Source organism: Callithrix jacchus, chromosome 1 (genome assembly GCF_049354715.1).
Source record: "Callithrix jacchus isolate 240 chromosome 1, calJac240_pri, whole genome shotgun sequence".
Lineage (NCBI taxonomy): Eukaryota > Metazoa > Chordata > Mammalia > Primates > Cebidae > Callithrix > Callithrix jacchus.
Window position 1 is genome coordinate 143539342 of NC_133502.1, and position 24122 is coordinate 143563463.

Consider the following 24122-nt stretch of genomic DNA (forward strand, 5'->3'; position numbering starts at 1 on the left):
ATTTCACCATGCTGCCCCAAATGGTCTCGAATTCCTGGGCTCAAGCAGTCTGCCTGTCTCAGCCCCTTAAAGTGCTACGATTACAGGGGAGAGCCAGCACACCCAGCTTGCATTATTTTACCACTGCATATGAATTTGATTATCTCAATAAAAATTTCAATTAAAATGCAGGCAATACAATAGTTTAGAAAGTAAATACTAACAGTCTTCTCTCCATGCCTCACTCTAAAGAACTGCATTCCTTAGAGAGAATGTTAACACTAAAATATATTTTTTTCAGAATTTTTTTCTATACTTAAACATTTTTCTAAACAAAAGTGAGGCTGTGCTATTTATGTATCTCAGTAGCTTATTTTGTTCATGTTAAAAAAAAAAAAAAAACCAGACATCTTTCCACAGCTTTTAGGGTTGCCAGATACAGCAAATAAAAATACGAGATGCGCATTTAAATTTGAAATGGCTGATCTTTTAGCATATGTATGTCCCTAATATATTTCTACGTTATTTGGCAATAATAATGGGAGTATGCTTACCTAATTCCTTTGAAAAATAATTGCATAATATTCCACTGTGTAAAATTTTGCCTTTGCCTAATGATGAGGGTGCTCTTTAGATCACAGAGTTCATCATCATTCTCATTAATACAGAGAGTCTCTTTTATATATATATATATACACACACAGATTTTATATGCATATATAATTTTTTTGAGATGGAGTATTGCTTTGTCGCTCAGGCTGGAAGGCAGTGGCATGATCTTGGCTCACTGCAATCTCCGCCTCCTGAGTTCAAGCAATTCTCCTGCTTCAGCCTCCTGAGTAGCTAGGATTACAGGCGTGCGCCACCATGTCTGGCTAATTTTTGTATTTTTAGTAGAGATGGAGTTTCACCATGTTGTCCAGGCTGGTCTCAAACTCTTGACCTCGTGATCTGCCTGCCTTGGCCCCCCAAAACGCTGGGATTACAGGTGTGAGCCACTGTGCCCAGCCCCCTTTTTTTTTTGAGACACAGTCTTGGTCTGTCACCAGGCTGGAGTTCAATGGCGAGATCTCGGCTCACTGCAACCTCCACTTCCCGGGTTTAAGCAATTCTTCTGCTTCAGCCTCCTGAGTAGCTGGGATTACAGGCATGTGCCCCATGCCTGGCTAATTTTTTGTATTTTAGTAGAGAAAGTGTTTCACCTCCCGACTTGGCCTCCCCAAAGTGTTAAGATTATAGGTGTGTTGGCTGGGTGGGGTGGCTCACACCTGTAATCTCAGCACTTTGGGAGGCTGAGATGGGTGGATCACCTGAGGTCAGGAGTTCAAGACCAGCCTGGCCAACATGGTGAAACCCTGGCCTTAAAAAAAAAAAAAAGAGAGATTGCAAGTGTGAGCCATCACACCTGGCCAGTACTTTAAACTTTAATTGTTCAAACTTCTAGATTCAATTCAGCAAACACTGAGAACTGCAGTGGAGAAAGCCTTGGCTTTGGATCCTTGGTTCTGCTTCTTACTAGATACCTAACCTCCTTTTATTTTTGTTTATTTATTTTTTACTTTAATTTAGAGAAGGGTTGCTCTGTCACCTGGGCTATGGTGCAATGGCATGATCATAGCTCATTGCAGCCTTGAACTCCTGGGCTCAAGTAATCCTTCTACCTTAGTCTCCCGAGTAACTGGAACCACAGGTGTACACCACCACACCTAGCCAATACCTGTTGTCCTTCAGCGTTAGTTTCCTCATTTGTAAAATGGTAATAGAAACAGCTATTTTGCCGGGCACAGTGGCTCACGGCTTTAATCCTAGCATTTTGGGAGGCCAAGGCAGGGGGATTACGAGGTCAGGAGGGCGAAACCAGCCTGGCCAACATAGCAAAATCCTGTCTCTATTAAAAATACAAAAATTAGCCATGCATTGTGGTGCACACCTGTAGTCCCAGCTACTCAGGAGGCTGAGGCAGGAGAATCACTTGAACCTGGGAGGTGGAGGTTTGGGTGAGCCAAGATCATGCCAGGATCACTGAACTCCAGCCTGGGCAACAGAGAGAGACTCCATCTCAAAAGCAAAAACAAATCAAAGAAATAGCTATTTAACAAGATTAGAAATAATGTATTTACAACCCCCAATCTAGTGTCTGGCAGAGAATGGAAACTTAAGAGATAAATCATTGTTTATTTATAGTAATAATAAGATTCTGTGGTGGGTACTAAGGGATAAACAGAGTTAAGATTCCTGAAATTTTTTGTTACTTTTTTTTTTTGGATACAGTATCTCGCTCTGTTGCTCAGGCTGGAGTGAAGTGGCACCATTTCAGCTTACTATAACCTCCACTTCACGGGCTCAAGCCATTCCCCAACCTCAGCCTCCCAAGTAGCTGGGACTACACCACACCTGGCTTACCTTTTTTTTTTTCTTTTCTTTGAGATGGAATTTCACTCTTGTTGTCCAGGCTGGAGTGCAATGGCGCAATCTCGGCTCACCACCTCCCGGGTTCAAGCGATTCTCCTGCCTCAGTCTCCCGAGTATCTGGGATTACAGGCATGTGCCACCATACCAGGCTAATTTTGTATTTTTAGTAGAGATGGGGTTTCTCCATGTTGGTCAGGCTGGTCTCAAACTCCTGACTTCAGGTGATCCACCCTCCTCGTCCTCCCAAAGTGTTGGGATTACAGGCGTGAGCCACCGCAACTGGCACTTTTTATTTTTATATAATTTTTTTTTTGAGATGGGGCCTCGCTCGTTGCACAGGCTAGAGTGCAGTGGTTCCATCTCGACTCACTGCAACCTCCGCCTCCTGGGTTCAAGCGATTCTCTTGCCTTTGCCTCCCTGGTAGCTGGGACTACAGACACATACGCTAACATGCCTTGCTATGTTTTGTATTTTTAGTAGAAATGGAATTTCACTATGTTGCATAGGCTGGTCTTGAGCTTCTGACCTCAAGTGATCCACCCACCTCAGCCTCCCGAAGTTCTGAGATTACAGGTGTGAGCCACCGCACCCGGCTATTTTTATGTAATTTCTCGCTTTATTTTTTTTTGAGATGGAGTTTCGCTCTTGTTACCCAGGCTGGAGTGCAATAGCGTGATCTTGGCTCATGGCAACCTCTGCCTCCTGGGTTCAGGCAATTCTCGTGCCTCAGCCTCCTGAGTAGCTGAGATTACAGGCACGCGCCACCATGCCCAGCTAATTTTTGTATTTTTAGTAGAGACGGGGTTTCACCATGTTGACCAGGATGGTCTTGATCTCTTGACCTCGTGATCCACCCGCCTTGGCCTCCCAAAGTGCTGGGATTATAGGCGGGAGCCACTGTGCCCGGCCTATGTAATTTCAAACTTATTCGAAATCTGTGAGAATAGAGCAAGGAATGTCCGTATGTCCTTTACCCAGTTTGAGTAAGTCTACACTTTTTCCCATTCTCTCCATTTTTTCCTCTAAGTTATATTCTGAACGATTTGAAAGTGAGTTGTTCGGCCAGGCATGGTGGCTCACGCCTGTAATCCCAGCAGTTTGGGAGGCTGAGGCAGGAGGATCACGAGGTCAGGAGTTCAAGACTAGCCTGACCAACATGGTGAAACCCTGTTTTTACTAAAAATACAAAAAATTAGGCGGGCATGGAGGTGCATGCCTGTAATCCCACGTACTCTGGAGGCTGAGGCATGTGAATCGCTTGAACCCAGGAGGCAGAGGTTACAGTGAGCCAAGACCATGCCACTGCACTCCAGCCTGGGTGACAAAGCGAGACTTCATCTCAAAAAAAAAAAAAAAGAAATTAAGTGAGTTGTTGGGTCAGGCTCGATGGCACACACCTATAATCCCAGCCTGGCCAACATGGTGAAACCCCATTGCTACTAAAAATATAAAAATTAGCTGGGTGTGGTACTGTGCTCCTGTAGTCCCAGCTACTCGGGAGGCTGAGGCAGGAGAATTGCTTGAACCCAGGAGGCAGAGGTTGCTGTGAGTTGAGCTCATGCCACTGCACTCCAGCCTGGGCAAGAGAGTAAGATTCCATCAAGAAAGAAAGAAAGAAAGAAAGAAAGAAGGAAAGAAAGAAAGAAAGAAGGAAAGAAAGAGAGAGAGAGAGAGAGAGAGAGAAAGAAAGAAAGAAAGAAAGAAAGAAAGAAAGAAAGAAAGAAAGAAAGAAAGAAAGAAACGGAAGGAAAGACGGAAAGAAAGCAGGCAAGCAGGTTGTTCCAGTCTGTGCAAAATAGCTAGACCCGGTCTCTACAAAAAACTAAAAAATTAGCTGGGTATGGTGGCATGCACCTGTAGTCTCAGCTACTCAGGAGGCCATTGTGGGAGCATCACCTGAGCCCAGGAGTTTGAGGATGGCACTGGGTGACAGACAAATATTTTAGTGTCCTTTTCCGAGAACAATAACTTTTTTTTTTTTTGAGATGGGAGTCTTGCTTTGTTGCCCAGGCTGGGGTGCAGTGGCAGGCTCTAGGCTCACTGCAAGCTCCACCTCCAGGGTTCAAGCAATTCTCCTGCCTTAGCCTCCTGAGTAGCTAGGACTATAGGCACATGCCAGCACACCCAGCTAATTTTTGTATTTTTAGTAGAGAGGGTTTCATCTTGTTGGTCAGGCTGGTCTTGAACTCCTGACCTCAGGTGATCCGCCAGCCTCAGCCTCCCAAAGTGCTGGGATTACAGGAGTGAGCCACGGTTTCCGGCCTGGACTTTCTTATATAAGAAAAATTGAGGCCAGGTGGGCGCGGTGGGTGAATCACGAAGTCAAGAGATCAAGACCATTGTGGTCAACAAGGTGAAACCCCGTCTCTACTAAAAATACAAAAATTAGCTGGGCATGGTGGTGCGCACCTATAGTCCCAGCTACTCAGGAGGCTGAGGCAGGAGAATTGCTTGAACCCAGAAGGCGGAGGTTGCGGTGAGCTGAGATCATGCCATTGTACTCCAGTCTGGGTAACAACCGTAAAACTCCGTCTCAAAAAAAAAAAAAAAAAAAAAAAATTGGGCAGGGTGCAGTGCCTCACACCTGTAATCCCAGCACTTTGAGAGGCTGAGGCGGGTGGATTACCTGAGTTCAGGAGTTCAATACCAGCCTGGTCAATATGGTGAAACCCATCTCTTAAAAAAAAAAAAAGAAAAACCACAGTTCGATTATCAAAATTTAACAAATTTTTGAAGTAGTTTCTGAATCAAAATCCCTAAAGTATTTTTAATAGTTTTTCAAAGCAATTTTTTTTTTCCTAGCAGGACTGTAACCAAAACTCTAATATTTTGTGGCTTCCCACTTGCCCTTGGATTGGATATAAAATCTGGGTGTGGCTTGTAGCCCGAGGCTGACTAAGCTGGAGGACTACAGAAGTCAAAGGGCATTGCACTGAATGGCGCCTGCAGAGACTGGACTACAGCCTTTGTTTCCTGTTCCACTGATGACTCAGCCACATCTGGCGCTGGGATTTATGGCATTCATTCTGCCACCAGAGAAGCACAGCTCTCACCCTGCCTTAGCAGGTCTGGCACACTCTTATGCTGGCCCAGCAGCTGCTCTTTCTCTGAAATGCACACCCGTTCCTTTTCCTTTCCTGGTCAGCACTCCCCCCAGCTCTAACCTGGCACACCAGGCCCTCTTACTGGGTCGCTGGCTTACCAGCTCTTCCTCTCCTGCCTTCCCCCATCCTGTGCTCCACCCAACTGGCCTTTCTCCATGGTGACTTGTGTTTTCTTGCCCACTGCTTCTGCGCAGGTAGTTTCCCCTGCCTGGTGGAATGCTCTTCTTCCCCTGTTGGATTTTTCTATTATTTTCACGGCCTGGCTCCAGTAGAAAATATTTTAATCCCCTGGTCAGAATTTGTCACTCCCCTCTGTGCTCTAAACAAGATAGCTGCCTGCACTCGTATTTAGCACTTCTATGTGGTCCTTCATTAGTGTTAGCCAACTCTAGTATGGGCCTGTCTATGGCTGTGGCTCCTCTGTCTGTGAGCTCCCTTGGGCAGAAACCACGTCTCTTTTCTTCATTTCTCTGGCATTGCCCTGAAGAGGGCCTGGCACAGGGTAGACATTGGTGACTGATGAAAGAATGAAAAGCACGAATTACCCTGTGTGAGAGGGGCAGGTTTTTGAGTACAGGCGTGATGCATGGATGTGCACATTAATCGTTCAAAAAATTGTTGTGGGTGTTTTTTTTTTGGAATAGAGAAGGGGTTTCACCATGTTGGTCAGGTTGATATTGAACTCCTAACCTGTGATCTGCCCACCTTGGCCTCCCAAAATGCTGAGATTATGGGCATGAGCCACTGTGCCTGGTCTGCTGTGGGTTTTATTATTGCTGCTAAAAGTGTTATTGCTGGTAGAGATGTTACATCTGGCTGGGTGTGGTGGCTCATGCCTGTAATCCCAGCACTTTGGGAGGCTGAGGCAGGTGGATCACAAGGTTAGGGGTTTGAGACCAGCCTGGCCAACATGGTGAAACTCAGTCTCTACTAAAAAAAAAATACAAAAATTAGCCGGGCATGGTGGTGTGCACCTATAATCCCAGCTATTTGGGGGCTGAGGCAGGAGAACTGCTTAAACCCAGGAGGCGGAAGTAGCAGTGAACTGAGATTGTGCCACTGCACTCCAGCCTGGGTGACAGAGTGAGATTCTGTCTCAAAAAAAAAGGGCTGGGCATGGTTGCTCATGCCTGTAATCCAAGCACTTTGGAGGCCAAGGTGGGCAGATCACCTGAGGTCGGGAGTTCAAGACCAGCCTCACCAACATGGTAAAACACCGTCTTTAAAAAAAAAAAAAAAAAAAGATGTTATATCTGAAATGGCCTGACCTACCCAGTGAGTGACTCTTGAAACGGGGAGCAGCAGAATCATAATGTGACCTCCTTATTGTATTGTATCATTGTTTTGAGGAAAACAGGCCCACAGAGGGCCACACTCTTTTCTCAGGCCCCTTAGCCCAGAGCTGCAGCCTTCTTGCATTGGGCTGTTTTTCCTTATTCCACAATTACTCTCCTTAATTCAGTGATATTCAAACTGTTTGAATATTACTCTGAAAATGATCTTGAAAAATTTTAAGTTGACATCTAAGTTTTTTTATCATAACTTTGAAGGGTTGCAAAGGATGTGATTTCTGGATTATTGTAAATATACATATACAAGCATACCTGCTTTTATTTCGCTTTACTTTACTGTGCTTCACAGATGTTGCATTTTGCATTTGTTTTTTCAAACTGAAGGTTGCTTTGTGGCAACGCTGTATGGAGTAAGTCTATCGGTATCATTTTTCCAACAGCCCATGCTCACCTTGTGTCTCTGTGTCACCTTTTGGTAATTTTCACAATATTTCAATTTTTTTCATTATTATTTATGTGTTATGATGAACTACTACCAGTGATCTTGACGCTCTTCTTATAACTGTTTTGAGGTTATGAACTACACCCATAATCAGACTGCACACTTAATTGATAAACGTTGTGGTGTTCTGACTACTTCACTGGCTGACTGTTCCCCAACTCTCTCCGTCTCCTCAGGCCTTCTTATTCTCTGAGACACAACAATGTTGAAATTAAGCCAATTAATAACCCTACAATGGCCTCTAAGTGTTCAACTGAAAGGAAGAGTTACACATCTGTCACTTGAAATAAAAAGCTAGAAATGATTAAGCTTAGTGAGGAAGGCATGTCTAAAGCTGATAGGCTGAAAGGGAGGCCTCTTGTGCCAAATAATTAGCCAAATTGTGAATGCAAAGGAAAAGTTCTTGAAGAAAATTAAAAGTGCTACTCCACTGAACACGAGTGATAAGAATGCGAAACAGCCTTACTGCTGATAGGTAGTAGTCTGTGTAGAAGATCAAACCAGCCACAAAATTCCTTGAGCCAAAGCCTAATCCAAAGCAAGACCACAACTCTCCTCAATTCTGTGCTGACCGAAAGAGGTGAGGAAGCTGCAGAAAAAAAGCTGGAAGCTAGCAGAGACTGGTTCATGAGATTTAAGGAAAGAAGTTGTCTCTGTAATATAAACGTGCATGGTGAAGCAGGAAGTACTGATGCAGAAGATGCAGCAAATTATCCAGAAGATCTGGCGAAGATCATTGATGAAGGTGGCTCCACTGAATAACAGATTTTCAATGTAGAGGAAATAGCCCTGGGTTGGAAGAGGATGCCATCTAGGACTTTCATAGCTAAAGAGGAGAGATGTCAATGCCTGGCTTCAAAGCTTCAAAGGACAGGTTGACTCTCTTGTTAGGAGCTAATGTGGCTGGTGACTTGGAGTTGAACGATCTCGGCTCACTGCAACCTCCGCCTCCTGGGTTCAAGCAATTCTCCTGCCTCAGCCTCCCGAGTAGCTGGGACTACAGGCGCGCACCACCATGCCCAGCTAATTTTTGTATTTTTAGTAGAGACGGGGTTTCACCTTGTTGACCAGGATGGTCTCGATCTCTTGACCTCGTGATCCACCTCCTTCGGCCTCCCAAAGTGCTGGGATTATAGGCGTGAGTCACCGCGCCTGGCCCCAGTATAACTGCTTATACTGTGGTTTACTGAATATCTTATTTATTTATTTATTTATTATTTGTTTTTATAGAGACAGTTTCACTATGTTGACCAGGCTGGTCTCAAACTCCTAATCTTGTGATCCTTAGCCTCCCAGTGTTGGGATTACAGGTGTGAGCCACTGTGCCTGGCTTTTTTTTTTTTTTTTTTAAGACAGGGTCTCAATCTGCCACCCACCCTGGAGTGCAGTGGTGTGATCGTAGCTCACAGTAATCTTGAACTCTTGGGCTCAAGTGATCCTCCTGTTTCAGCCTCCTGAATAGCAAGTACTACCAGCATATGCCACCACACCTGGCTAAGGTTTACAGCGTATCTTAAGCCCACTTTGAGACCTACTTCTAAGAAACAAAGATTCCTTTCAAAATATTAATAATGCTCAATTGATAATGCCCCTAGTCACCCATGAGCTCTGATGGAGATGTACAAGGAAATGAAGGTTGTTTGGATGTCTGCTAACACAACATCCACTCTGTAGGCCCTAGATCAAGGAGTGATTTTGACTTTCTTTTTTTTTGAGATGGACTTTCGCTGTTGTTACCCAGGCTGGAGTGCAATGGCGCGATCTCAGCTCACCGCAACCTCTGCCTCCTGGGTTCAGGCAATTCTCTTGCCTCAGCCTCCTGAGTAACTAGGATTACAGGCTCACGCCACCATGCCCAGCTAATTTTTGGATTTTTAGTAGAGACGGAGTTTCACCATGTTAACCAGGATGGTCTCGATCTCCTGACCTCGTGATCCACCCACCTCGGCCTCCCAAAGTGCTGGGATTACAGGCTGGAGCCACCACGCCTGGCCCGATTTTGACTTTCAAGTCATCTTATTTAAGAAATACATTTTGGGCACAGTGGCTCACGCCTATAATCCCAGCACTTTGGGAGGCCGAGGTGGGTGGATCACGAGGTCAAGAGATCGAGACCATCCTGGTCAACAAGGTGAAACCCCGTCTCTACTAAAAATACAAAAATTAGCTGGGCATGGTGGTGCGTGCCTGTAGCCCCAGCTACTCGGGAGGCTGGGGCAGGAGAATTGCTTGAACCCAGGATGCGGAGGTTGCAGTGAGCGTGCCATTGCACTCTAGCCTGCGTAACAAGAGTGAAACTCCGTCTCAAAAAAAAAAAGAAATACATTTTGTGAGGTTACAGCTGCTATAGATAGTGATTTTATGATGGATCTGGGCAAAGTAAACGGTAAACCTTCTGGAAAGAATTAACTCTTTTAGATGTCATTGAGAGCATTCATGATTCATGAATGAGGTCACCATATTAACATTAACAGGAGTTTGGAAGAAGTTAATTCCAACCCTCATGGATGACTTTGAGAAGTTCAAGACTTCACTAGTGGAAGTAACTGCAGATTTGGTGGAAACAGCAAGAGAATTAGAACTAGAAGTGAAGCCTGAAGATGTGACTGAACTGCTGCAACCTCAGGATCAAACTTGAATAGATGGGGAGTTTCTTCCTATGGATGAACAAAGAGAGAGTGGTTTCTTGAGATGGAATCTCCTCTTGGTGAAAATGCTGTGATCATTGCTGAAATGACAACAAAGGATTTAGAATATTCCATAAACTTTGTTGATAAAGCAGTGGCAAGGTTTCAGAGAACTAATTTTGAAGGAAGTTCTACTGTGGATAAAATGGTGTCTTACAGCATCACATGCTACAGAGGAAGTGTCCATCCATGCAGCATTGTTGTTTTATTTTAGGAAATTGCCACAGCCACCCCAATGTTCAGCAACCTCCACCCTGATCACTCAGCAGCATGGAGGCAAGACCCTCCACCGGCAAAATGATTATGACTCGTGAAGGCTCAGAGGACCATGTTAAATTAAGTTTAACCTAAAACTGCCTCCTTATGCATTTTAAGTTCAGCCTAACAATTCCTTCCTTTCCTCCCTCCCTCCCTCCTTCCCTTCCTTCCTTCCCTCCCTTCCTTCTCTTCAGACAGTCTTTTGTCACCCAGGGTGGAGTGCAGTGGCACAGTCTCTGCTCACTGCCACCTCTGCCTCCTGGGTTCCAGCGATTCTCCTGCCTCTGCCTCCTGAGTAGCTGGGATTACAGGCACGGGCCACCACGCCTGGCTAATTTTTTGTATTTTTAGTAGACACAGGGTTTCAACATGTTGGCCAGGCTGGTCTTGAACTCCTGATCCGCCTGCCTCCGGCCTCCCATAGTGCTGGGATGACAGGCATGAGCCACTGTACCCGGCCTAACAGTTTCCCCATACACACTGAATGAACTGTGGAAAACTGCATGAGTAAAGAGACTGTAACCTTTTCTGTAACAAGTAGCGAGTCTCAGCCAATCACAGCAGCGGAGTTTTGGCCAGTCACAGATGGCCAACTGTTCAAACAGTGCTCAAATTAGTCACAGGTTAAGTTGCAACCAACCCAGCTGTTTCCATACTTCACCGCCATTTCTATAAGTTATTTTCCTTTTTCTGTCCACAAATGTTATTTGAAGATATGGTAGCCTGAGTCACTCTTAACCTATTTTGGTTCTGGGGATTGCTGGATTCTGGACGGATTCTTTGGTCAATTAAACTCTGTAAAATTTAATTTGTCTAAAGATTTTCTGGGCCGGCCACAGTGGCTCACACCTGTAATCCCAGCACTTTGGGAGGCCGAGGTGGGACGATCCCTTGGGGCCAGGGGTTCGAAACCAGCCTGGCCAACATAGCGAGATCCTGTCTCTACCCACACAAAATTTAGCCAGGTATGGTGGGGCGTGCCTATAGTCTCAGCTACTGGCGATCCTCGTGGCAACACATTTTGGAGAGGGGCAGGTATTCCTGTCTTTGTTGGGTGGGAGAACGGCCAGTGGGCAAGGCAGGATGAAAACGAGAACTGTGATAGCCAGAGGGCAGATTAGTTTTAGGAAGAGAAAGTAAGAAAGTTGGGTTATGTGGCGCCGGGCGCGTTGGCTCTCGCCTGTAATCCCAGCACTTTGGGAGGCCAAGGCAAGAGGATCACGAGGTCATTCGAGACCATGACCAACATGGTGAAACCCCGTCTCTTTAAAAAAAAAAAAAAAGAAAAGAAAGGAAAGGAAAGAAAGAAAAGAAAGAAAGAAAGAAAGAAAGTAAGTTGGGTTATGTGGAGACTTGGCGTATCTACGGCACCTGGAAAATCATCACGTGCCATCCAGGGCAAGACAAAGGCCTCACACAAGGTCACCTTGCAGCCCGGTGGACCTTCCGCCCATCCCTTTCAGGGATCTACAGCGACCGCGACCCGTGGCCCGGGTGAGAACTCCCAACCCGTACTGTGCGCGCCCCCGCCTGCCGTGCGAGCCTGCGTCCCGCGCACGCTCCGCCCCTTCCGGCCCAGGAGATTTGATTCCCTTGGCGGGCGGAAGCGGCCAGAACCCGGCGATCGAAAAGATTCCTAGGAACTCTGTACCAGCTGTTTCTCTCAGGACAGCGGGCCTCTGTCCTTCTGTCCGGCGCCTCTGTCCGTTTGTCGGGCGCTGCCCCGCCGTGCCCTCCGCACCTCAGGTCAGTTCTCTAGCCTGCCCGCCACAGCCCTGCGGGGTCTGGGGTCTGGGCTGTGCGGGGCTCAGCGGCCCAAGTCAAGTTTGCTCCTGCCTCTCGGTAGACTGGAGGATTTCATCGGAACCCTGCACTTTATCAGTCCTATTCCCTGGATGAGATATTTAACCTTTCCGACCCGCGGTTTTCTCCTCTGTAAGTGGGGATAATGACCGTGTCTACTTAACAGGGTTATTTAAGAGGTGTTAAGGCCAAAAGTTTGCCACTTAGGAGGCTGCGATAGATGTGAATTTCCACTTCCTGTTTCCAGTTTCCGTGACTCTTCTCCGTGAAAAAAGTTCAAAGATGGGTTTCGAGTTCTGTTTGTACAACTCAGTTTACTGGGGCAGTCCAGTAAAAAAGGAGATACGTTATCACTACCTTTTCAGTCCAAATCCATCCTCTCCTATCATCTCCCCAAAGTAGTGGCTTCAGAGGCTCCCACTAAAAGGGGAATTTTCACCGAATGCTGTATCAGTAATAGGAGCAACAGGGTTGCTCCCACCAAGAAACCTGGTGTGGGGAGGAGGGAGCGAGAAAGGGGAGACCCCTCAGGAAAGGCTGCCCAAGTTAGGGATCAGGCCCCTAGCACTTAGGATGAGTAATTATTCTTGAGCTTAACCTTTGGTATTTCTCCTTTGTTAGTGGAATGAGGTGAGCGTTCGGAGCCTGGATTGTTACTTAGAGGCCAGTGTTCTTAACTTTGGTGTATATTTTGGTTTTTGTTTCCCATGGGGTCTGGGAGAAATTAGAAAACCAGAAAAGCCCTTACCTTTGTGGGCTTGTTTTACCTGAGGATCTGTCCTTTCTGTGTAACTATTATGGACCACTAGATGGGCAAATCAATCCCAATGAGTGCCTCGTTGGTGCTCCCAGAAGCCTTTGCAAGGGAGCAGGGCAGGCTGCTAATTAAATGTGTTACAAGGCCACATTAAAAGTCATTCTGAGCCTGGCCTGGTGCCTCACGCCTGTAATCCCAGCACTTGGGGAGGCCGAGTTGGGCAGATCACTTGAGGCCAGGAGTTCTAGACCGCCTGGCCAACATGGCGAAACTCCGTCTCTACTAAAAATACACACAAACACAAAAATTAGCCGGACATGGTGGTGCATGCCTGTAATCCCAGCGACTGGAGAGGGCGAGGCATGAGAATCGCTCAAACCCAGGAGGCGGAGGTTACGGTGAGCCGAGATCGCGCTACGGCACTCTAGCCTTGGTGACAGAGACCCTGTCTCAAACAAACAAACAAACAAAATCCAAAACACCATTCTGTATTCTACTTCCTGTTTGAAATTATCCTCAGCGTCTGTCTTTCCAAGCTCACTAGACAAGACAAATGTATTACACATCAATTAATAGAATAACCCAAATAATACTGTTAAAAAATGCCCCCAATTTATTGCTATCCTATAAAATTTAACCATAAACCTCTCATTATCTAGCCAATTTCTTGCTCTTCAGAGACGTTAAAGACCTCAATTATATATACCCCCAATTCTTTTTTTTTTTTTTTTTTTTTAAGAGATGGGGTCACACTATGTTGCCCAGGCTGGAGTGCAATGGCTATTCACAGGCGTGATCCCACTACTTTTTTTTTTTTTTTTTGAGACGGGAGTTTCGCTCTTGTTACCCAGGCTGGAGTGCAATGGCGCGATCTTGGTTCACTGCAACCTCTGCCTCCTGGGTTCAGGCAATTCTCCTGCCTCAGCCTCCTGAGTATCTGGGATAACAGGCACGTGCCACCATGCCCAGCTAATTTTTGTATTTTTAGTAGAGATGGGGTTTCACCATGTTCACCAGGATGGTCTCGATCTCTTGACCTCGTGATCCACCCGCCTCAGCCTCCCAAAGTGCTGGGATTACAGGCGTGAGCCACCGTGCCCAGCCTATGATCCCATTACTGATCAGCATGGGAGTTTTGATTTGCCCTGTTTCCGACCTGGGCCGGTTCACCCCCTCTTAGGCAACCTGGTGGTTCCCTGCTCCCACGAGGTTACCATATTGATGCCACACTTAGTGTGGACAACAGATCGGCATAGTGCCCTACAGCCCAGAACTCCTGGGCTCAAGCGGTCCTCCCACCTCAGCCTCCCAAGTAGCTGGGACTACAGACGCGCCACTGCGCCTGGCAATTCTTCTGTTTATTTAGTCAAGCTCAGAAAGGCACTGAGGTGTCTGATTGGGGTCTAATTTCCTTTTTTATTATTCACAGTTGAGAGGCTGTCTTTCACATTGACTGATAATATACCTTCAGCAGCTACAAAGTTGTGTTACTCCATTCACAGGGTTTTTCAGTATTCTGTAATGACAAACTCTAGAGGATAAACAGGTCACATAAGATTATTTAGAACCAGCTCCACATTCACAAAGATTTACAAATCAAGTATAATCAGCTATCAGTGTAGCAGTTTGTAATGAAAGCACCAGTTTTCTCCCTTTTTTTTTTTTTAAGACAGAGTTTCCCTTTTGTTGCCCAGGCTGGAGTGCAATGGTGCAATCTCGGCTCACCACAGTCTCAGCCTCCCAGGTTCAAGCGTTTCTCCATGTTGGTCAGGCTGGTCTTGAACTCCTGACGTCAGGTGATCCACCTACCTCGGCCTCCCATAGTGCTGGGATTACAGGTGTGAACCACTGTGCCTGGCTAGCACCAGTTTTCTCATACAGCAGCAACAATGATCTTCCCTGGATTCAGTAGATATAATCTTAAGTACGCATTGATATTACTTATCCAAAGATGTATAATTTGAGAGAAGGGGGTAGATAAAGAAAACGGAAGAAATGGCCAGGCATGGTGGCTCACGCCTGTAATCCCAGCACTTTGGGAGACCGAGGCGGGTGGATCACGAGGTCAAGAGATCGAGACCATCCTGGTTAACATGGTGAAACCCTGTCTCTACTAAAAATACAAAAAATTACCTGGGCATGGTGGCTTGTGCCTGTAATTCCAGCTACTCAGGAGGCTGAGGTAGGAGAATTGCCTGAACCCAAGAGGCAGAGGTTGCGGTGAGCCAAGATAGCTCCATTGCACTCCAGCCTGGGTAACAAGAGCGAAACTCCGTCTCAAAAAAAAAAAAGAAAGAAAGAAAATAGAAGAAAGAAAAAAAAGTGCATGGCTTCAGTCTTACCTTAGTTGTTAAATGGACAACTAGTCCATCTCTGCTGGTTGACCAGAGGCCATGACCTGGATGTTTATAAGTCTATCAAGTTAATTATGACACTTTTTAATTTATTTTTATTTTTGTAATTATGACATTCTTAAATCCCTAATCTGGGAAGTGAATTCCAATATCTTACAAATTGCTTTCTCTTTCTGAGAGTAACTATTTGAAATAGCTCAGTCCTTTGCATGGAATGTAGACATGCATTCAGATTTATAGCCCATTGTTCCTCCATTTTCATTCTCCTGCTCTTTTTTTTTTTTTTTTGAGATGGAGTTTTGCTCTTATTGCCTAGGCTAGAGTGCATTGGCATGATCTTGGCTCACCGCAACCTCTGCCTCCCAGGTTCAAGTGATTCTCCTGCCTCAGCTTCTGGAGTAGCTGGGATTACAGGCATGTGTCACCACGCCTGGCTTTTAAAAATTTTTTTATTTTTATTTTATTTATTTATTTTGAGATGGAGTTTCGCTCTTGTTACCCAGGCTGGAGTGCAATGGCACGATCTCGGCTCACTGCAACCTCCGCCTCCTGGGTTCAGGCAATTCTCCTGCCTCAGCCTCCTGAGTAGCTGGGATTACAGGCATGCGCCGCCATGCCCAGCTAATTTTTGTATTTTTAGTAGAGACGGGGTTTCACTATGTTGACCAGGATGGTCTCGATCTCTTGACCCTGTGATCCACCCGCCTCGGCCTCCCAAAGTGCTGGGATTACAGGCTTGAGCCACTGCACCCGGCTAATTTTTTTTATTTTCAGTAGAGATGGGGTTTCTCTATGTTGGTCAGGCTGGTCTCAAACTCCCGACCTTAGGTGATCCACCTGCCTTGGCCTCCCAAAGTGCTGGGATTACAAGCGTGAGCCACCGTGTCTGCCCAACCTTTTACTTTTAAGTCTTTACTATTACTGATTTGGTATGGTGTGAACTAGAGATCCAATGTGTATGTTTTATTTTCCCCTCGCCTCATGGCTAACCAGTTGTCCCGGCTCCAGGTCTGCATTTCCATCACCTGTTACCTCTAAAGCAGTCTCAGTTCAGTACCTGTCAACTTTTACTTCCTCTAGGATCTTTGCACCTAAATTTCCTTTTTCTGGAATATTCTCCCTTTAATTCTTTGTGGGCTATGACTCTTTTTTTTTTTTTTTTTTAGAGACAGGTTTTCTCCATGTTAGTCAGGCTGGTCTCTAACTCCTGACTTCAGGTGATCAGCCCACCTTGGCCTTCCAAAGTGCTGGGATTACAGGCGTGAGCCACCGCACTCGGCCTTAGTGGGCTATGACTCTTAAGGCCTATAGGCCAAAGACCACATCTGTAGTAAAAATCATTAGATGTATTTAGCTTGCTGCAGCAAGAGAAAGCATACTCCTGAGAATTTTGGGTAGTCTCAGAGTGAGTTGAAAGGGGCTTGAAAGGAGCAGATGAGGGAAGAATGAGGTGGGGCTAATGATATCATTGAAGAGAATGAAGTCAGCCAAATAAAGGATCTTTATTTTAACAGCCTTGTATGGAAACATTGTTTACATGGTCATGTTCAGGTTCTATTGAAACCATTGTTCAAGTTTTGATAGGAATATCACAGTCTGATTATCTCCAGGGCTGATTTTCTCAATTCTCATCCTTTGAATTAGAGCTTGGCTTAAATGTTATGTTCTCAGAAACCACTTTTACTTTTTTAAATTTCAGTATTTATTATAAATTATCAAACTGTTTTTTGAGATGCAGTCTTGCTTTGTCTCAGGCTGGAGTACAGTGGCGTGATCTCAGCTCGCTACAACCTCTGCCTCCCGGGTTCAAGCAATTTTCCTGCCTCAGCCTCCTGAGTAGCTGGGATTGCAGGCGTAAACCACCGCGCCTGGCTAATCTTTGTATTTTTAGTAGAGATAGGGATTTCACCATGTTGACCAGGCTGATCTCAAACTCCTGACCTTGTGATCTGCCCATCTCGGCCTCCCAAAGTGCTGGGATTATAGGCATGAGCCACCGTGCCCGGCCTATAAATTATAATTATTACTTTGTTGTCTACTTATTTGCCTTTGTCTTCTCCACTAGAATATACTGCTACAAGAATGGTGGAGATGATCCGGTATCATTTCATTTATTGGTAATGTACTATCTCTGTCTTCCAGGTTGTTTTTCTAATTCTGACTAAACTTCCAAGAGGACTATGAAAGATTATGATGAACTTCTCAAATATTATGAATTACATGAAACTATTGGTACAGGTAATTTTTATTTTTATTTTTTTGAGGCAGTGGATAAATCAACTATTTGAGAGTATAGATTATTGGGTAGGCATGAGCTTCTTAGTGTAAATCATATAGTTCTAAAATTCTTCTACTTACTACAGTAAGATAAAGTGGCACAAGCAGAGAGGAGAGTAGTAGGAGAAGCCCTGTAGGTTACTGCAAGGACTTTGACTTTTATTCTAAATAAAAAATTTATTCTAAATATTTTATTTCTTGACTTTTATTCTAAATAAAAGTTATTGGAGAGTTTTGAGCTACGGGGTAATCTGACCTTTTTTTTTTATAGAGTTGCTCCGGCTGCTTCGTAGATAAAAGGTTGAGTGAGGGAGGGTAAAAGCAGAGGCAGAGATATGTTAGGAGGCTATTGCAGTAATTCAGGTGTTGATGCTAGAGATGATGGTGGCATGGATGAGGGTGAGGTAGTAAAAACAATGAAAGGGGTGGGATTTTATACACTTTACACATATATATATATACCCCTATGTGTGTGTGTGTTTTTAATTGAGGATTAACATACAGTAAAATATGCAAAGTACATTAATCTTAGTAGAGTTTTACACATGTATATGTATACACATACCCATATATTCCCTGCTCAGATCAAGACATAAACCATTTCCAGGGAATACCTGCCTAGTTTCCCCAAGGTAACCATTGATATATTTTGAAGACAGAGCCAATGGGATTTATTAGGGTGCTAGAGAGAAAGAGAAGGGCTAAGAATGGTTCCAGGGTTTTTGGCCTGAGAACCAAGGAAAATGGAGTTGCCCTTTGTTGAAATAAAGAAGACCATAGGAGAGACTACTGGGAATTTCTTTTTGGAAATGTTAATTTGGAGATTTCTTTTAGCTCCCTGAGTGGAGATGTTTATCCATCTTTTGATCCAGTTTTGAAACATAATTGCTTATCTTCAAAGTTTTAAAACTGAGTAGTCTCAGGAACTTTATATCATATTCTAGCAGTGTTAATCATAAAGCAAATTTCTAAAGTGAATTCTGTTTTCTTTTTGATTACAAAGTTAGAGATAATACTATCATGGTAAAAAAATAAACACCTTCAGCTAGACCTTGGGTAAGAGGAAGCAACAGGAAAAAAAAGCCAAAAACTTTCAGGAAAATTTGGCTTGATAGAGTCTTTTAAAATTATTATATATAAAAAGGTGTTTGTGCCTGAGTCCTTGATTATCTTTTCATAATACATTTTCCTACTTAGGTGGCTTTGCAAAGGTCAAACTTGCCTGCCATATCCTTACTGGAGAAATGGTAGCTATAAAAATCATGGATAAAAACACACTAGGGGTAAGTTTAAATTTATTTAAAAAATATTCTACTTATAGATCAGTTTTGTGAATTAATACCTGAATTGTTGGCTGGGCGCGGAGGCTCACGCTTTTAATCCCGGCATTTTGGGAGGGCGAGGCGGGTGGATCACGAGGTCAAGAGATCGAGACCATCCTGGTCAACATGGTGAAACCCTGTCTTTACTAAAAATACAAAAATTAGCTGGGCATGGTGGCACGCGCCTGTAGTCCCAGCTACTCGGGAGGCTGAGGCAGGAGAATTGCTTGAACCCAGAAGGCGGAGGTTGCGGTGAGCCGAAATCACGCCATTGCACTCCAGTCTGGGTAACAACAGCAAAACTCCATCTCAAAAAAAAAAAAACCAAAACCCTGAATTGTTCTAATGTTCTAGTTACTGATCTTAGAATATTTTTATAGCTTTTAAAAACATATAGTCTGGGCATGGTGGCTCATGCCTGTAATCCCACCACTTTGGGAGGCCGAAGCGATCACCTGAGGTCGGGAGGTCGAGACCATCCTGACCGACACGGAGAAACCCTGTGTCTACTAAAAATACAAAATTAACTGGGTGTAGTGGCCCATGCCTGTAATCCCAGCTACTTGGGAGGCTGAGGCAGGAGAATCACTTGAACCTGGGAGGTGGAGGTTGTGGTGAGCCGAGATCATGCCATTGCACTCCAGTATCGGCAGCAAGAGTGATACTCCATCTCAAAAAAAAAAGAAAACCCCAAAAAAGTATAGATCTGTGGTTTTAAAAAGTAAGCTGAGGGAAGGGATTATTTTGTCCTTCAGATTTTAATACATAGTTGAAGTCTGTAGCATCCACTTGTAGTCTGTAGTCTGTTGGTGTTTCTGGATATTAATATGTCCCATCTTTATTTAATTTATTTTTTTTTGAGACAGAAGCTGTCACCCAGGCTGGAGTGCAGTGGTGTGGTCTCAGCTCACTGCAACCTCTGCCTCCTGGGTTCAGGCAATTCTCCTGCCTCAGCCTCCCAAGTAGCTGGGATTACAGGCACATACCACCACACCTGGCTAATTTTTGTATTTTTAGTAGAGATGGGGGTTTCATCATGTTGAGCAGGATGGTCTCCAACTTCTGATCCATGATATCTGCCTGCCTTGGCCTCCCAAAGTGCTGGGATTACAGGTGTGAGCCACCGCTCCCGGCCCAAAAAGTTACTTTTAAATTGAAATAAAGCCTGTCTTTTTTGGTGTTTTTTTGGGGCCTCTGTACCCTTTCTAGTGTTTGAAGTCACCTTGAGTCATCTTTTTTTTCTAAATCCTTTCACCTTTATTTATTTATTTTTTGTTTGTTTGTTTGAGACGGAGTCTTTCACCCAGGCTGCAGTGCAGTTCTGCCATCTCGGCTCACTGCAACTTCTGCCTCTCAGGTTCAAACAATTCTCCTGCCTCAGCCACCTGAGTAGCTGAGACTACAGGCACGTGCCATCGCCCCTGCTAAGTTTTGTTTTCAATAGAGACAAGATTTCATCATGTTGGCCAGGCTGGTCTTGAACTCCTGACCGCAAGTGATCCACCCACCTTGGCTTCTCAAAGTGCTGGGATTACAGGTGTGAGCTACCCCTTCTGGCCTAACATTTTATAAATGTTCTTTTTTTTTTTTGAGAGGGAGTTTCGCTCTTGTTACCCAGGCTGGAGTGCAATGGCACGATCTCGGCTCACCGCAACCTCTGCCTCCTGAGTAGCTGGGATTACAGGCACGTGCCACTGTGCCCAGCTAATTTTTTGTATTTTTAGTAGAGACGGGGTTTCACCATGTTGACCAGGATGGTCTCGATCTCTTGACCTCGTGATCCACCAGCCTCGGCCTCCGAAAGTGCTGGGATTACAGGCGTGAGCCACCGCACCCGGCCCATAAATGTTCTTAATTACCAAACATAAAAAATAATTTTTGGTTGACTGTGGTGGCTTATGCCTGTAATTCCAGCAGTTTGGGAAGATGAGGCCAGAGGATTGCTTGAGGCCAAGAGTTTGAGACTAGCCTGGGCAATATGGCAAGACTTGTCTCTACAGAAAAATAATAATAAAAAATGAGCCAGGTGTGGTTGTACACACCTGTAATCCCAGTTACTCTGAAGGTGGTGGTGAAAGGATTCCTTGAGCCCGGTAGGTTGAGGTTGCAGTGAGCTGTGATTGTACCACCGGACTCTATCCTGGGCAACAGAGCAAAACCTTGTCTAAAAAATATATTTTTTTGTTTTTTTATTGTTGGAATGAGACAGTGCTTAACATCAATTGTTGCTGACTTTTTTAATTTTTAAGGATATAAGTTCTGATTAACACATATAAATAAGTCAAAGGGAGCCAGCCATAGTGGCTCACACCTGTAATCCCAGCACTTTGGACAGCCAAGGTGGGCGGATTGCCTGAGCTCAGGAATTTGAGACCATGCTGGGCAATGTGATGAAACCCCTTCTTTACAAAAAATACAAAAAAAAGTAGCCAGACATAGTGGTACACACCTGTAGTCCAAGCTACTTTGGGGGCTGAGGTGGGAAGATCACTTGAGTCCTGGGGGGTTGTGGTGCAGTGAGCCAAGATGGTGCCATTGCACTCCAGACTGGGTGATAGAGCAAGACCCTGTCTCCAAAAAAAAACTCAAAGAGAGTGTAAGTAGTTTTGTTATAGCAATGTCATTAAATTCTTTGAATTTATTCCTAAATATATGCTAAGATCATACAGTGACCTGTATAAGAAATTATTTTTAATTATCTGTTATTGGGCAATTGAGGCTATTATTAAATTTTTTTGTTTTATTTAATATTTTATATTTATTAATCTAAGAAAAAAGCATTAAAATTATTTTTCTTGAGCATTTGAACATGAGTATCAATTTGATTAATTCCTTTAAGCAATTAAAATTTCTATTATAACTTAAGTATGACTTACTTTAACACTTTAAATACTGAAATAGCAAACAAAACATTGCAAAATGTGTTATCATAGTAATACTCAAAACTTATTCTAAAGCATCAGTATGACATTAATTCATTATTTCTAAACTTTTTATATTTTCTATTGTTATTATGCTTTTTTTAGTTATTCCATAGGATTTTAATAATATTCTGATTACTTCCATGTTTTTAGTCATCAGGCTTCCTCTCCACAAAGAAGGAGAAAAGATTATCATATTAAGATAGTCAAAGTGGCCTGGTGTGGTGGCTCCTGCCTATAATCCCAGCACTTTGGGAGACCGAGGTGGGTGGATCATGAGGTAAAGAGATCCAGACCATCCTGGCCAACATGGTGAAACCCCAGCTCTATTAAAAAAAAAAAAAGGAAAAGAAAAGATAGTGAAAGTTACAGATGATTCTTTGTCAAGATGTGACATCTAGTTGCATAGTTCTGGGTAATTGGATCCTGAACCACTGGCCATTAGATGGTGTTTTATTTTATTTTAATTTTGAGATGGAGTCTTGCTCTGTCACCCAGGCTGGAGTGCAGTGGTGTGATCTCAGCTCACTGCAACCTCTACCTTCTGGGTTCAAGCAATGCTGCCTCAGCCTCCTGAGTAGCTGGGATTACAGGCGCCTGCCACTCTGCCTGGCTAATATTTGTATTTTTGGTAGAGATGGAGTTTCACCATGTTGGCCAGGCTGGTTTCTACTCCAGAACTCGTGACCTGCGTGCCTCAGCCTCCCAAAGTGCTGGGGTTACAGGCATGAGCCACCGTGCCCGGCCGGAGTCCCTTTTTGTAATGAAGTTTTACTTGTTACTTGATGGTGCTTATAGGTTTTTGTCCTTTGAAGTTTTTTTGGCTTGGCTTATCTTCTTCCTCTCCCCACCTATCTTTTTATTTTGAAAGTTTCCAGCTGGGTGCAGTGGTTCATGCTTGTAATCCCAGCACTTTGGGAGGTTGAGGCAGGTGTATCACAAGGTCAGGAGATCGAGACCATCCTGACTAACAGGGTGAAACCCTGTCTCTACCAGAAATACAAAAAATTAGCTGGGCGTGGTGGCATGCACCTGTAGTCCCAGCTTCTGGGGAGGCTGAGGCAAGAGAATCTCTTGAATCTGGGAGGTGGAGGTTGCAGTGAGCCGAGATCGCTCCACTGCACTCCAGCCTGGATGACAGAGTGAGATCTGTCTCAGAAAAAAGAAATAGAAACTTTCAAGGCCCCAGAAAAGATAGGAGACAGACTGTGGTGAATACCCACATACCTTTCACCTAAGTTCACTGGTTTTTTGCTCAGCATACTTCTTAAACGATGTTGCTGAGGCTGAAAGTGGTAGCTCAGGCATGAAAACTGAGTGGTGTTTATGTCATTTTCCCTGTTTGGAATGCTAACCTTCTAGGGAGTCTGAGATTGGTTTTCTGGATGTTGTACTATTGACCCACATTGAACTCTCCAATGCCCTTTTTACATGCAAATATGTTTTGTTATATTTTTCTGTAGTGTGAACAATTTATTTTGGGGCTTTTGATAGCTTTTGCTACTTAATATTAAAGCTGTTAGTATTGGAGCTTGGAACACCACCTGAATAAGTTTATTGCTCATTCCATATGATGTTTTGTCACAGAGTGATTTGCCCCGAATCAAAACGGAGATTGATGCCTTGAAGAACCTGAGACATCAGCATATATGTCAACTCTACCATGTGCTAGAGACAGCCAACAAAATATTTATGGTTCTTGAGGTTAGTAGTATGTTCTAGAGACCTGAAAACATTTGGTCACTTAATAATAAAAGACAAAAGTACATTTCACCTGAAAGTTTAGAATAGATGTTAAGTGGCTTATCTGTTTTGCTTCATTTGTAACAATTTAGATCAAGTAGATGTATATAATAAATTGGAGATTCAGTATAAATGTCATCTTTCTTTCTTTTTTTTTTTTTTGAGACGGAGTTTTGCTCTTGTTACCGAGGCTGGAGTGCAATGGCGTGATCTTGGCTCACCACAACCTCCGCCTCCTGGGTTCAGGCAATTCTCCTGCCTCAGCCTCCTGAGTAGCTGGGATTACAGGCATGCGCCACCATGCCCAGCTAATTTTTTGTATTTTTAGTAGAGATGGGGTTTTACCTTGTTGGCCAGGATGGTCTCGATCTCTTGACCTCGTGATCCACCCGCCTCGGCCTCCCAAAGTGCTGGGATTACAGGCATGAGCCACCACGCCCGGCCAAAATGTCGTCTTTCTAATACACCCCTAATGGGGTAGTATGGTTTAGTAGATAGAATATGTTAGAATTTGCTCCCAGAGGGAAAGACTCATTCCAGTTTTATATGGTATATTAATTCCTTAGGGCTGTTGGAACAAATTACTACAGACTTGGTGGCTTAAAGCAACAGAAACTTATTTTCTCACAGTTTTGGAGGTTTGAAGTCTGAAATAAAAACGTGGGCAAGGCTGGTTCCTTCTGGAGGTTCTGAGAGGGAATCTGTTTCCT

The 24122-nt window shown here is 44.2% G+C and overlaps 1 protein-coding gene across 13 annotated transcripts in view; it reads left to right on the forward strand.

Moving 5' to 3' along the window:
• The first annotated feature begins 11812 nt into the window (after positions 1–11812).
• MELK (maternal embryonic leucine zipper kinase) overlaps positions 11813–24122 on the forward strand; it is a 98760-nt gene continuing 86450 nt past the window's right edge. For 5 of the 13 annotated variants that reach the window (XM_035252142.3, XM_002743081.6, XM_002743084.7 and 2 more), the window contains exons 1-4: positions 11813–11981; positions 17292–17387; positions 18624–18709; positions 23257–23373. In XM_035252142.3, the coding sequence (XP_035108033.3) occupies positions 17330–17387; positions 18624–18709; positions 23257–23373 (261 nt within the window). In that variant the 5' untranslated portion in view covers positions 11813–11981; positions 17292–17329. Of the gene's footprint in view, positions 12171–17291; positions 17388–18623; positions 18710–21821; positions 21934–23256; positions 23374–24122 lie in introns of those variants that run through there. The other 8 variants (XM_035252138.3, XM_035252151.3, XM_035252173.3 and 5 more) reach the window with 4 other exon arrangements.